Source organism: Molothrus aeneus, chromosome 2, assembly GCF_037042795.1.
Source record: "Molothrus aeneus isolate 106 chromosome 2, BPBGC_Maene_1.0, whole genome shotgun sequence".
Taxonomy (NCBI): domain Eukaryota; kingdom Metazoa; phylum Chordata; class Aves; order Passeriformes; family Icteridae; genus Molothrus; species Molothrus aeneus.
The window spans coordinates 109,788,150-109,803,641 of NC_089647.1; the positions used below are offsets into that span (position 1 = coordinate 109,788,150).

The window sequence follows — 15,492 nt, forward strand, 5'->3', positions numbered from 1 at the left end:
GAGAGCAAATACAAAGATGCTGTAGAGTTCTAGTCTACACTGATAACTTGAAAAAGCTGCATCTAATTGGCAAGAGCAGAGTTTGGTCTGATGCTCTGCCCATACCTTGGCCGGTCTACTGAAACTGCCAGCAAAAATGCAAAATGCCAGCAAATGTGGTATTCATTTATTTGAAGAGGGCAGTATCTTACTGCAGATGAAAAGATAATGCTAATTTCACAGAGTGCTTTCACTGAGTGTAATTAATGTTTTCCTATGAAAACAAAATGTATTTAGCACCAACTGATCTTTTGAGCAGATAAAACTGATTAGAATAACTTAATTCAATTTCTATGTAACACATTAAGCCAAATAAAGCAATTAACATTTTAACTCTCCTTATAAATGTTTCCCATTGTAAAGAGTTTTGTCTCCACTGCAAAAATTAAGCTTGGAATGCTGATGTTATCACTGCCACTTCAAACACTGCAGTCTTTGGACTACTCTGGTTCCACCAAGTACCAACAGAAGAAAAAGAACATCAGTTCAGCAAACTTTCACCACTGGCACCTCCTTCATAAATTATTGTTGCTTACTACAGTGGATTCCAGAGGCTCCATTCCAGGCCTGCAGCACCTGCTGGTTGGGAGAGCCTAAAATGCAGCCCAGAGGATCCAGGATGTTTTCAGGGCATGTATTTAACTCAATTTTGTCTTTGTAAAGAGACTCTTGTTGATCAACCTGTCCTGCTCACCCTCTGCATGGGAGTCAGCCAAATCACAGCACTCAGAACACCTGGGGGACTATTTGGACGTGGCTTCCTCAGTAAAGACCATTCTTTGGTCATCTCACCTAATCCAGGAACTTTATCTGACCATGTTCTTTTAATTAGTCCTTTTTGCATCTAAATGATTAAAATATTGTCAGAAAGACAGCAGCTTTTCAACCATACTCTTAAGAAAAAAACACCACAATTGCCATATTCTTCATGTGGCTTTCTGTTAAACCTTTTCAATCCCAGTTTAGCAGGGAATTCCTCTGCCAAACAAATGTTAGGGATCTGTCTGTGACAAAGGGATGTGACCTCATCACTAGGCTAGGCTGGCATCTTAACAAGTCCCTGCAGTCCAGGCTGATCTGACAGCAAAGGGGCAGTTCCACAGAGCCTTATCCAAGTCTCGTTTGTCTCAGTGGAAACTTTTTGAGACTTGGGTGCAAAGGAACCCACGTGCAATTTTGGGGCAGGTGTAACCTTTTTTCTTGTTGAAAAAAAATCTTTTGTGGTACTAAAGCGCACTTAAATCTTTTTCATAAATACAAATGGAAGATTGTATATTCTCTGAAAATTCTGCCTTCCCACCATGCTTTATAATTGCTGTTATAAAATCTGACAAGTGTGGAGAAGAGGAATTACTCTGAAGACAAACAGGGGAAATCAGCAGAAGACAAAATATCACATGGGATAACAAGCTATTTAAAAGAGGCATTAAGGTACAGTTGTCTGGAGAAAGTAGATAATGAATTCATGAACCTTAGATATCAAATGATATCTAAGTTGATTTAATGTGCATTTTCAACAACACCCCTCTCAGCTCAGGAACTTTCTGTGGTTTCAATAAGACATTGCAGAGGTGAACATGGTGCAAAAATGACTGTGTGCTGTGAGAACAACACTTAAAGGTTTGGGTTTTGGCTTTGGAGTTTTTTGTCAATGCACTTAATTCTGCTGGGCATTTCAGTGAAGGGTAACCTCAAGAATATCTTGTGTCCTTGCAAACAATTACATTTTCTCCCGGTGTAAACAGCATATTTAGCAGCAACACATGCTATAAAAGCAATCCAATAGCATGATGGAGTGTAGGAATTTAGGTGTCAAGGTGCTGGTACTGGGGCTGCAGGGGAGCTGCCCATGCCAGACACAGACAGTTCCAATGGGATCACTGCAGGCACAGCTCAGCCCAGCACTCAGGACAGTGGTGTGAAAAAGCAGGGAAAGTTTGTGTAAGAGAGGGGAAAAAAACCTGCCCAGCAAGTGAGGAGGTTGGGAACTGTCATTTCCCATCCTCCCTGAACCACCTGGGGCTGGGGGGTGAGTCAGGAGTGAGGGGGTGAAGCTGAACCTGGGAATGTGAGGAGGTGGTTTAATTTCTGTCTTTGCTTCCCACTATCCAAATCTATTTGATAATTCAAAGCTCCTATTTTGCTTCATCTGGTGACCTCACATCAGAATGTCAGGCTGCACCTTCACTTGGTGCTCAAGTGCTCTTACAAACAGACAAGTGATGGTCAAAAACCAGTCCCTCTCTGATCATCACACAACTTCTTTCTGGTACCCTGAAGTTAGAAGGTGTTTCTTCCATCACAAGTAGAAGAACTCACTCTTTGTTGGCCTGGTCCAAACCCAGGACACAATAAAAATCCACTTTGATGAACTGCTTGTCATGGAGCAGAAGGGATAGAGTGGTTTAGTGAAAGTAAACACCACACAGCTGTTTAAGTCCCCACCAGGCTGCTGCCATAAACCAGCTGAAAAATGGATGTTACTTAAAAGCGAACTGAAAAAAATCAGTGCTACTAAACCTTAATACTCACTTTTAAACTTAAAATTAGAACTCCATAAATACAAAAGAAATGAAAAAGAAAACTAGGCTAGGTTAATGAAATCCTATCATTTACCACTGCTAGATTATAATTAGTTGAAACAGTTAGAGACAGATTTGGTTTTGCTAATGCTGATTACAAGATCCCAATACTTTGGATGAGGTGGGTACTTATGGTGGTGGAAATCACAATTTTATGTCCATGAAAAAGCAAATCCAGAAGAAGCAGAAACTTAACTGGTTGAGACTGAACTGTCCAACAGTCAAACAGGATTAAAAAATGCATATATATATATATATAGGAATATATGTACTGGAATCTTAAAAAGGCTACAGAAGTTTCTGGGCCAGCTGTTGTCCTTGTGACCAATCCACTGGGTTCATCAAAGGAGCAAACAATGATTTTGAAGTCATTCTAAAAACTGACCTGAGCAAGGACTATTGAGCTGCACCTTTGAACTGAACTTAGCTCAGGAAAATGAACAAAGTGCACACATGAACTTACACAGATGGGGAATTTTCCTATGTTGCAACTACAAGAATTGTAAGGAATATCAGTAACAGCATAAATACAGTCAATAGACAGCAAAGTTGTCTAAAACCATGGATATTCACTGCCCTTTAGCTCAAATATCACTTCTGCTGAAAATTATTTAGCAGAAAATCTGCCTTCTAAACATGTCCAGTGTAAAATTTTAAAATTCTTCTCAACAGCTCACTTTTAAAATATTTTAGAGATTTTCAAATTTTCTTTGGGAGAAAATCTGCACTTTTGGAGGCAGTTTGAAGAAGAGCAGTAAGCAAAGGCACTTTTCTCTGAAACAGGTGACTTCTGCCTTCCACAGGCTTTTTATTCTTCAGAATATAAGCACACTGATGGATATATTCAAATGACTGTGCATGAAAAAACAACATTTTAACTGAATATAGATTGCATGCATGCACACACAGAGGACTTTTAGTTGTATCCATATATGAGAAGAAATCATATGGAAGACTGGAATCAATTTTCTGTCTGTGTCCATTTAGATTCTTTGTTCTAGAGTGGCAATAACTGAAAATCATCACTGTACCAAGACTCAACAGTGGCATGTGATACCTGCCTCCATCCATTTCACTGCAAAAGCCTACACCAAAGTGTTTGCTGAGTTAGGAAGCACTCAGTGTCTGGACAGAGACATCCAGGTTACACTGGTAAGGATACCTTATTTCTAGAAGTAAACTTTCTTACCAGCCAGTTTTTAAGGCATGTTGGCTGCCTGTAAATTTATAAAGCTGCTAATTTTGCTGATTTTTCCTGCGGGTAAACAGAAAGCTTCAGTCTTCAGGTGCTGTCAATCTGATATCATTTATAAGCACTAAAGATAAATTTTGACTTACCTTTGGTAGGTAATTTAGTTTCTATGACTCTTTCCATATTATTCCAGACAATAGGGCTATGCTTTCCACAAGAAGAAGAGTATATACAGAGACCCAATCAGATTTTGTCATCCCTAAGGCAGGGGATTGATGACCAAGATATCAGAAGGAGAGTCTTTCAACAGCAGTAGTATCTGAACGATGTATAAGGAAACAACTGGAACAAATAATTTTTAGGAAAAAAAATGTGAGGTACTAATAAACATCACCATCTGACCTCTCACAATAGTGTAATAAGAAATATGCTCACAAATTAAGGTCCTTCTAAAAGAGTGGGATGTCCAGAATAATGTGGAAGGAATCAAAGAATCACACACAACAGATCAGAGAGAGCAGTACTTTACTACTATTAATTCCTTTCCACATTACTCCAGACAATAGAGATGTTTAAAGCAAGTCTACAGAGGAGATGAGTAGATTAAAAAAAAAAAAGGAAAAAAAGGAGGCAGAAAAAGGGGTAATTTAGCTTCAGCACAGAAGATTGTCTGAAGAAAATGTGTTTAAAAGATGCATCAGCAGACAGCTGGACCACTGGATATGAGTGTCCAGAAAACAAACAAAGCAAAGCTCACATGTTAACAAGACTAATTATAATTAATTCAATGGCCTTTTCTGTCATAAAACTATGATGAAGGAAGCAAACCTAAATGATTTCTCAACACATTAACCTCCTGTAAGCACTCTTAAATCAGCCCAGATGTGAAGTGGCATTTCTGTGAGAAAGTAAACCACAGCTGTATCTTTTGAATAAAACAAAGTCTCTTAAAGACAAAACTGTGAAGGGACTCACATTCTTTTATTTTTCAGGAAAAAAAAGAAGTGAAAACACTACCCTGTAAGAGAAAGAAGAATAGTAGTGTAGGATCTCAGCTTACAAAATTTTACTTCTCTTTGGAAAACAAACGAAAGCTTCAAAATACCAATCAGACACTGATGATGAAAAGGAAGAAGTGCCTGTGCAGTACAAAAACCGTCCAATATTAAAAACAAACAAAAAAAGAGTTTTCTAACCTGGGGTTTATAAAACCACCAAGATTCAGTTTGGTGAAGCACTGAAGATGCTGCCCAGAGTGATGGCAGATGTTCCACCCCTGGAGATATTCCAGGTCAGGTTGCTCTGAGCAGCCTCATCTGTTGGAAGGCGCTCTGCTCCTACCAGGGGGTTGGACTGGATGAGCTTTAAAGGTCCCTTTTCAACCGAAACCATTTGATGATCATTTTTACATTGATGAGAACAAAACAAAAAATAAGGAACTCTAAAAAATTCTGCCCCCTTTCCCCCCCATTTCATAGTCTTAGTTAGAGGGAAATCTCTGGCAATGCCTTCCTTTGCTGTTTTGGTAGTAAGTCTAAAAATACAGCTCACAAGGAACCAAGAGCACTTGGTATTTATGTGCTGTACTGCTACTAACACATAAGATGTTTTCCAATAAGAGAATAATTTACATTAGGATTCTTCAGGATTTTGGGGCAGTCTAGGGCATCTAACTAACAATACATGAAAATGAATACTGGACTGGATTAGCATTATGGTATCTGTGACATTTTGCTGCAGAAGGTAAAATGTGAAAGGCAGTTAACTATCCCCAGATAAAGAACCTCATCCTACTTAGATCTACACAGTTATCTTGGCACTAGTTGAAACCAGGAGAAATTAAGTAGATTAAGTGAAGGAAATATCAGTTGTGAACTTGATGGTTTTTGTTCCTTCAGACTTTTATACCATATACTAGTTAAAAATCCCAAGATTTAGCATCTAAGATATTTGATATCAGATAAATCTGATGTCACATTTAAGAAAATAATATGACAATTCATACTATGCTTCTGCAAGAAAAACTCTTCAAGGAAGGAGACAGAGATCATAATGTGAGATTAGTCTATTAAATCACTGACTTCCCAGAGGTTCCACTACTCCAGCTGCATCATAACAATGCAACACAGACTGTTTACTGTCTTATGGAACTGTGCTGCTCCTTAAAGGAATTCACTTATAAATTATGATGTTCTCTAACTCCTGTGTGTACTGCCAGAGTTCCTTTATAAAGTACTTCAAGTCTTCAAGTCACAATTTTCCACTACTGATCATAAGAACTGAAGCAAGAAGAGACCTTCAGAGATTGGTAGCTCATGAAACCTATTTCCTCTAGCTCAGATGACAACACATGAATTTTAGCCATTTATTGCAGCTTAGGGGCAAATGGAGTGGAACAAAGAATATTTCCTTACATTTTCCCCTCTGGCCTTATGAAGAAATGAGTTATGGCTAAGTCCTTTTTTTTTCATGTACTTAACTTACATAAAGTAAATAATAACTAATAATTGAACTTTCTTAAAAATAATGTCAACTGAGCTGTTAGCTGATAAAATACAGTCACTCCTAAAATCTCCTCCATACACATTTTCATCAATGACATCTAGTATGATGTCACAGCTTGTTCTCATGAGCTCTCTTACACTTCTGTAAAACAGCCATCTACCTGCTTGAAAGAAAGAATCCTATAGTTACAATCCTTCTAAACTTCACAAGCTTGTCTTTGGACTTATAAAGAAAGATTTTAATACCTGGGGTTTAATTTAACTTCACTACAAAAATCCTTCCCCATCAATTTATGCACACTCTGATAAAGATGCCTTTGTCAAGTCAAAAAATGTTACAGTCCCAAACAAAGCAAAAGCTGTAAGCTTGAAGACTGGCTTCAAACACACTGAGGGAGAAAATTCCCTTTAGTTTGTTCTGCTGGGGCTACACAGAATCTGGGATTGCCAGGCACAGGTGTGTCAAGGTGTAGAGAAGTAGGAAAAACAGCATAAAGAAAGCACAGGGGATTTCAGGTCAGCAAAATTATCTTAATGCCCTGCTAGATTTTATTTAATAGAGAATTTCTTTTTTTATGTACTAACCACCAAATACAGGCATTGCCATGCTAAAAGGATAATAATGCTATGCTAAAAGGGAAATAATTAACTATATCAAGAGGAATCAATGTTTTCCACTAAAAATTAGAAAAGCAATGTGAAAGTGAACAGGTTGGTTATGATGCTGCTCAGACTTCTCTATTTGGAGAATTTCTACTTTTTTTATGAGACAATTGAGAAATAGGAAGTGCCTGTAAATTATTGTTACTATTATGACAAAACTTTTCCATATGAATAACACCCTTAAACAAATGTGTAGATAAACACTGATTTATAAGGAATTTATAGTCCAGTTCAAACAGCCAGTATTGACAGCTTTCATATAACACGTGTTATATTATAAAACTGAATAAATAAGACCTTGCCAGCTCTGTGTAGGGAACTGTCTAGTAATTTGTCTTCAGGTAGGGTTCTGGCAGGGAAAAGAATTGTCAGACAACAGAGGTAGTTTGTGCTTAGAAGACTGGAATGGAAGATGAGGAGAAAGGGAGGAGTCTGTTAAGGAGACTTTCCACAGTAAATAAATGGAGTGGAATTACCCTGGGTATCCCTGAAAATGAGTGGAATTTGAAGCTGAAAGCAACAAGTGCCAATGAAAAGGCTGCAAATTGGAGATGCCAGTTGAGAAAAAGGGAAGACAATAATTGTGTGAAGGCAGACCAATATGGCAGAAGTTGAGGTGGAAGAAGCAAAAGATACTGATAAATATCACAGTGTTGAGGTTTGGGATCTTCTGTGAGAGCTGCAAGCAGAACCCCCAGCACTGATCACTGCAGGAGGTTGAGCACAGAACAGGGAGTGGGATCACAGCACTGGGCACAGTAACACAAAAGGAAGTCCATGGCAAACTTCAGGAAAAATGCAGTAATTTTTTTTTTTCAAAGTTGAACTTGAATGTTTCTTGCTAGACAATCGGTAATCTGAAAGTACATTGCATCTGACTACCTCCAGAAGAGTGGCTGAAACAGAAGGAGTGGGTAAAGTTGCTCAGCAGAACATAAAGAAAAATGAGATAATTATAAACCAAAGTGTAGAAACTGCCACTAAAAAAAGCAGTGACTGAGGTACAGGTAATTTGAGTAACACAAGAAAACAATGACTTTTTTTTACAGCTTAACTGAATGGGTACTTTCTTGGAAAAGATGTTTCTAGTTAATCATAAGATACTTGGATATTTCCAGGGTATCAGCAATATCTGGAAGGGAATGGAAGCTGTTGATATGTTTATATTTGAATTGCTTTTTATTTAAAAAAATGTACAAAACTCAAATTGACACAGAACGTTAAGTGATTAAATTAGGAAATCAGAGATTTTGAAGATGCATGGTACTGAAGAAAGTTATTAATTCAGAAGAAAAAAATATTAAAAGTAACAAAATGTTTTGTTGTGGTCTCCTACTCTGGCAATGAAAGCATCAGAAAATTGATTGGGTCTTCATCTGTGCAGGCTGATTAAAGCATAACCCTATTGTCTGGAACAATATGGAAGGCAGCTAGAGGAAATAAAATCCACAGAAAACAAAACACAGTCAAAAAATATACATACGTATCAAGATATTGATGTCTTATGCAATAATTACAATGAAATTTTAAAACACAGAAAAGAATCACATGTGAAAACCAGTAAGATTTTGCTATTAACCAGCACAGCATTCTGACAGGAATTGCCTATCCAACATGGCAGCACTGATGATGCTGCAGTAAGTCCTTACTCAAGTGCTTCAATGACTGCATTTTTATTTTCTTTGCTTTACCAAGCATGGCAGAATTAAGCCAAAGCTTGTATTAAAGTGGAAAATTCTTTGGGTTTTTTCAGTTTTATTTTGATCAAACCAGCATGAACTCTTGTTAAGTGATATTTACAGGGATTTAATGTTTGAATGCAGATTACATTCCACTACCAATTTAGCTTGGCTGTGTGCATTTACCGTGTTAACTTAGTCTGTAGTGAAATATTATTTTTGAGCTCTTGTTTTGCAGGCCAGGCTGTGTCAGAAGAACAGAACTCTGCAGTACAACATGCACAATACTAAATAACTTAGAAGGAAAATTTCTTACCTCCAGCAACTAGCCCAGACTCTCCTAACTGAATTGCTACCCCAAAGCCACCAAGCTTTACTGGGGCTGAATTCTCTTTTGAGGCAAGCAGTACACAGTGTGGCTGAAAAGACAAAAATTCAGACAAATTATTACACTGTTTGAGAAAAACAATCTGTATTTTAGCACTTATTTTCATAAAATCTGTGAGCAGAGGTTAGATTTTGGTTTTTAAAAATAATTTCTTAATTTCAGTTATCTTCTTTTCTGGCATGGACTCCTCTTTCTACATTGGCTTCCCTTCTATTGCCCCAGGCATAGCAAAATCCTTTCAGAACTTATCAGAACTACCAAGGAACACAAAGTGAAATCATGATAAAATGGAAATAAAAAACTCTTGTCTATAATTTCTTACCTGGTATTATTTTTCATTTTTTTCTTCCATCCTATTAACCCTTACACTGTTTCAATTCTCCAGCTGAACTATCTTGCTTATGATGTGTTTTGTGGGGTCTTATCCTTCCCACAGAGAACATAAAACTCTGTTTTGAGCCTTAATCACAGAATTGACTCTGCACTTCTCAAGTGCAGGAAAGAAAAGGAACACTCCTGGAATATTCCAGTGAGGGATATTCCTTAGGTGTCTAAACTGGAGTCCAGCCATAGCCATCTATACCTTTGGTATTCCACAAATAAGTGATGGGTAATGTATAAAAATGAAATAATATTATACAACATTCAGATGGGTACTGACTGCTGCAGGAGGAAGCAACATACAGACAAAATCTATTAGAGCACAATTTGGTATTAAATACACATACCCAAACAATTGCACTTAATTTAGAACTTCTTGCATTTACTCAAAGCCTCTCTTTTCAATACTGTATTATTTAAAATGAAGAACCTCAAATTTGTATACTACTTCCTGAGAATACGTTACTGCTTAAATTGCAAAACTAAGAACTCAAAAAAGTGCACAGGACCTACCAAAAGTTCCTTCTGACTACCTGTGAAGTTTTCATCTCTAACCACCCACATCTTTTGGTAAAAGTTTAAATTATATGAGAACAAAGACTTCAAAACAATGTTCTTGAGATTTCATTTAATTAAGGCCTTGTCATATTAGGTCTTCTAGAATCCACTCTTAAATTTCCAATTTATAAATGTAATTTTCAATTCCTATGCACCACTTGGAAGAGTATCAGCAGGTGGTATTATTGCTGCATATTGTATTTCACTTCTGCCTTAGTGAAATGGTTAAGATGCACACTTTGGGCACTTTCACATCCTCTTGTCACTGTCATTTGGAGTGGGAAAGAATTCTGAAATTCTAATCCCAGGCAAGGAGAAAGGTAGATGGGAGAACTATATAAACATTTACAAAATGTACCACTACACTGTGGTGCTGACTTATCTTTACCCTCTACTGGAAAAAAGTGACACTACTTCCACAAAGTATTAAAGAGATGACAGATAGTACCAATATCATCATCACCCAAAAAACCACTGGCGTGGCTCACCAGAAACAAAACCTCTGAGAAAAATCTTCCAATCTCCAATTCAGAGCAAAATTGAGAAGAACTGATTATAGAACCTCTCTCAGCAGAGCTCAAATAAACTGGGGAGAGCCAGATAAAAATGCCTTTAAAAAAACAAAGCAAAGCAGTTGCAACACCAGTTAAAACTTCCCCCTGTTGCCAATTATACGAGTCAGCTGGAGCTCGCCACTTTCAGAGAGAAGCTGCTGCTGCAGCTTTCTAATAAAAGGACCTGCACGTTTCTCCTCCCCGTCTTCACCAGTACTTTTGAGAACCAGCAGAACTTCTTAATACATAAATGGTAAGTGAATTTTTTTATCCTTAAGCTATAATTCTCTTAATATCTAGGTTTAAGCACGCCTGCTTGCTCAGAGGTGACGCAACTTAGGAGAGTGAACAGTTTTGTTCCCAATCCATTCGCCGCGTAACCCAAGTTTCTCTCTCATTGATCTAAACTTCCTTATACAAGTCCCCATATCAAACATTTTCATAGAAAAGCAACTTACACATGAAGTCATTGCAGTAGATGGCTTTCAAGAGATATTTGAAAACATTGCAGTTTGAAATCAATCTCTTGAAATGACGTGCCCTGACAACATCATGAGGCAAGTATGAGAACAGCTGGTTTGGAAACTGCTAATGAACCCAACCAGTTTAATGCAATTGTAGGGTCAGACAACACAGGATCTTAAAATATTTTAGACTCTCCTCTCAAGAATTCAGATTCTGTAAGTACATTAGGTCTTCTTAGAATTTTGCCCAAAGTGTTGCCATTTTCACTGCTGTGGCTGCACCACAGAATTAAATGTAAATTTGCATTTTTTAAGACCTAGCATGCAAATTGCATGGCCTAGACACAGAGCTAGCATTAAAGTTATTTTAAAATTACATATACAGCAGTGGGTTTTTTGTTTTTTTTTTTTCCGTAACAGTTGCCAGAAAACTAAGTGCAGAGTGCTAAAACCACTTCTGAAAATTTTGTGAGATTATAGGAAAAAAACTATTTCCTCTGTAAAACTAAAATATTCTAAATAAACATTTGTATGGCATTTCTTGTTGCTATGACAAACAAGTTGAAGGCTGAAGTTTTGTCATTATTTATCAGTGATAAAACCTCTCTAAACGCCTTTATGTGACTGCTCTCCAAACCACACACTTCTGGTTTTCCTTTGTTGGTCAAGGGTTACTTATAACACAGTACATAGCCAAATAAATATTATTAATTGATGAATGCTTTTTTAATTGAGAACCAGCGAGTCGCATGTGAGAGATGTGAATTATTTAAAATTAACACAGATGAGTTTAGACTTCCTTTAATACACCTCTATGTACTTTGTGTCAACACTGAGAATACTTAGCTATGCTTACCTGTCCCTGCACCTCAGTTAAATTTTTTTCTGTGCTAGAAATCGTGGTCCTAAGAAGTGAACTTAAAAAACTTATTTATTCTTAGAGATAAAGAAAATTCTTTGCAGGAAAATGTAATAGTTGACTCTTAAAACAACACAAAACAGTAATAACGCTGTAATTACAGAAATATTTGTCTGTGAGTACTCTACACTATCTGTTCTTTCTTGTCTGCAGATTACCTAGACTTATATTATTTTATGATATCTGGCTGAAACTCCTTCTATTCAGCTACACCAATACTTGGTGCATTAATTCCTTTTAGCTACTGCCTTTTATGTCCATATCACATTAGACTGTAGGCTATAAAGCAAATAGACACTTGAATGGAGATTTAATTCTTAAAATCTCTCTTTGTCTTTTTGCAGAACAGCTAAAACCCCTTTGCAAATGATGGCTGCTACTTCAGCTGATTTACCAACCATTGGTCCACACAAGGAAGAATTCTGGAGTAACCAAACCAACCTGACCATAAATGCCTCAGAAAGTCACAATGATTCCAGCTGTTCCTTGGATGACAACAACTCACTGTCACTTGCTTTGATAGCTTTTTACTCCATTATTTTTGTTGTTGGATTGGTTGGAAATATTGTAGCCCTGTTTGCTTTCCTGGGCATTCATCAGAAGAGGAATTCTATCCAAGTTTACTTGCTAAACGTAGCTGTTGCAGATCTCCTGCTCATCTTCTGCCTTCCCTTCCGGATCCTCTATCATGCCACCAACCGCTGGATGTTTGGGCGGGTTTTTTGCAAGGTTGTGGGAACTCTGTTTTACATGAACATGTACATTAGCATAGTACTGCTGGGACTAATTAGTCTGGATCGTTATATAAAAATAACGAGGTCTGTGAAGCGTCCAAAGATGCTCAGCACTACGCGGAGCGTGCAGATCTGCTGCACGGTGTGGGCCATTGCACTGGCAGGATTTATAGTGGTAGTTGCACCATCTTTCTTTAAGACTGAGGACAGCAACTCTACCAAGTGCTTTCATTACCGAAGCAAACAGAATGCAGAGAAGACAGAAGCAATTTTAAATTATATCACTGTACTGATTTTTTGGATAGTTTTTTTCCTTTTGATACTTTCATATGTTAAAATTGCCAAGAACCTTCTGAAAATTTCGAGGAGAAGGGCAAATTTTCCCAATGCAGGAAAATACACCAAGACAGCAAGAAATTCCTTCATTGTTCTCATAATTTTCACCATCTGTTTTGTGCCTTATCACATGTTCCGGGTTGTCTACATCACATCACAGTTACAATCCCCTTCCTGTTATTGGATGAAGATCATTCACACGTGCAATGAGGTGATGCTCATATTCTCATCATTTAACAGCTGCCTAGACCCAGTTATGTATTTCCTAATGTCCAGAAGTGTCCGTAAGACTGTATTCCAACTGATTTGCAGAAAACTTCATGGAGAGAAAAGCCTAAACCTGGAGAGCACTTCAGACATAAAACTTGGCCAATACGCTCAAGAGCGATTATCTACCACCACTCCTCACTCCAGCTACTCAAGGAAGAAGTCTGTGATTTGAATGTTTAAATGGATCTCTGTCTCTCCAGGTGACCAATTTCAGATCACAAAATCCTCTACTCTACAGCTACTAATTCTGCCTCTTTCCTCCTGTTAAGAAAAATGAGAAGTCATACTTCTGGTTTGTGAAAATGAGAAGTTACTTTTCAGAAGAATTTTTTCGCTCTTGTTTATCCAAGAAAACAAACTAGGAAGTTCTCAGACATTTTGTGTTGGACTAAACTAGAACACTAACTCTTTAGGGACATTTCCACAAAGGGGTTTGAACCTGTAAAAGTAAACTTGTATATATACATTAATATTAGTAGCTTGTATATGTAAATAATAGATGAATTTTGCAAAAAGTAAATTCTGTCCTATTTGAAAGATCTAGATACCATTACATGTTTTATGTATTTTATAGTTTTCTCTGTTTTAATAGGTTTCCAAGAGATCAGTATTTTTTCTACATTTATAAATGCATTTTTAAAGAAAATATTTGAGAATTTAGCAACATGCATCTTAAAAATGAGGTGAAGAATACAACATCTATCAATTCAGTTTTAAGTACAGAAGACACTCTTAGTTTTATTAAGCAGCAAAATTTAAAAATTCAATCCTACAAAGACCTTTGTATTTCCAACATTTTAATGAGTGTCAAGGTCAAACACCTGAGGAAAAGCAAATGACGCCTTCAGAAAATTCTAAATAAATGAAGGAGAGATGATGTGGATATTTCCTAAGATTTCCTTCAATGTGACAAATTTGATGACTGCACAAAGTAGTTCAGCAAGGAACATCAACTCACAGAATGGAGCAACAAGATCAGCCAGGCTCAGGCACTGGTCTACTCCTAGATTTCCAAAGCCACACATTCCAGCTGCATGCTTCCTCTCTGGCAGGAGACTTTTCTTTCCATGTGATTATTTTAATCTTGATAATTGCTGATGCCATGTGAACAGCAATGTAATGACAATGTTTCATAGCTACAGCTACATTCTCAGATACTAAACAGCTTTATGTATTTAGGCACAAACAAATTTCAAACTGTAACATTTCTCAAAAACCAGAGAGCTGAAGGTGGGGAATGTCTGGCACCAAGATGACTAAAGCAGCACAACCATGAACAAATTAAATGTCTGGCACAACAGACCAGAAAGGTGAAAGATATAGAGGCCAGACATCAAACTCTGTAAAATAAGGATTTATTGTCTTTACACACACAAACAATACTGCTCAAATAAGTAGGTGTTAAGAAGTTGGTTTTAATATGAATACCAGTAACTTCTTTAATGGATCATGTGACTGTTAATGCCAAATCTGTGCCAAAATGTGTGGGTTTTTACTAATTCCATACAATATTCTGATTTTACAGAAGATACTCATAGTACTCTGACTGAACAAAGTAAACATAAGGCTTCACTTCAGCTAGATATAAACTTGGTTTAATTTTGATGTAAATTTACATAATTCAGATTTGATGGAACTGGATATAAACACGTCAAACAAATTACAATGACTAGCCAGTCGCTATTTTGTTTTGTTCCATTTTCTTTTTTTTTTTAATAAAAAATTAGAGGGTTTCCTTATCTTCAAAAGAAAGATTCCCACAAATGTGTAATTTCATAAAGATATGATGGTAACTGACTTTTTCTTAAACATTTCAGCATACAACATAGGTGTTTGTACAATAATTTCTAACTGATTCTCACAGAAATTGCATTTCAGGATCTTTTATCTATAATTTTGCCATCCTATTATATTAAAGCTTCTCTTGGTTTTGGATTTGTCCAGTGCAATTTTATTATGCAATACTATAGTTCTACATAATGACATCAATTCTGGTACATCTAGTGGAGTTTATAAACCATAATTTCACAAGATTTATATGTTATCTCATCATTCTTTCTTTTCTGTGCTCATTCTGTGAGCAGTTGGTTGATGATACTGAACAGCAGGTTGGGGTGAGGGTGTGGGCTGGGGACCTCAGGAGAGGACAGACATGAACAACAGCAGCTTTAACACAATGTGATGTCTAAAATTCTTTTGAATGAAGTGTTAGACCAGAATTCTCATTCA

At 37.0% G+C, this 15,492-nt stretch overlaps 2 protein-coding genes across 8 annotated transcripts in view; one reads left to right on the top strand and one right to left on the bottom strand.

Moving 5' to 3' along the window:
- The window catches only part of CASK (calcium/calmodulin dependent serine protein kinase), a 188,578-nt gene that overhangs the window by 73,935 nt on the left and 99,151 nt on the right, over nucleotides 1-15,492 (bottom strand). For all 7 annotated transcript variants that reach the window (XM_066545497.1, XM_066545498.1, XM_066545494.1 and 4 more), the window contains exon 6: nucleotides 8,976-9,078. In XM_066545497.1, the coding sequence (XP_066401594.1) occupies nucleotides 8,976-9,078 (103 nt within the window). The remainder of the gene's footprint in view (nucleotides 1-8,975; nucleotides 9,079-15,492) is intronic.
- GPR34 (G protein-coupled receptor 34) lies at nucleotides 10,717-15,198 on the top strand. The gene is made up of 2 exons (XM_066571665.1): nucleotides 10,717-10,793; nucleotides 12,268-15,198. Exon 2 carries the CDS (start codon nucleotides 12,290-12,292, stop codon nucleotides 13,433-13,435), a length of 1,146 nt encoding a protein of 381 aa, XP_066427762.1. The 5' UTR covers nucleotides 10,717-10,793; nucleotides 12,268-12,289; the 3' UTR covers nucleotides 13,436-15,198.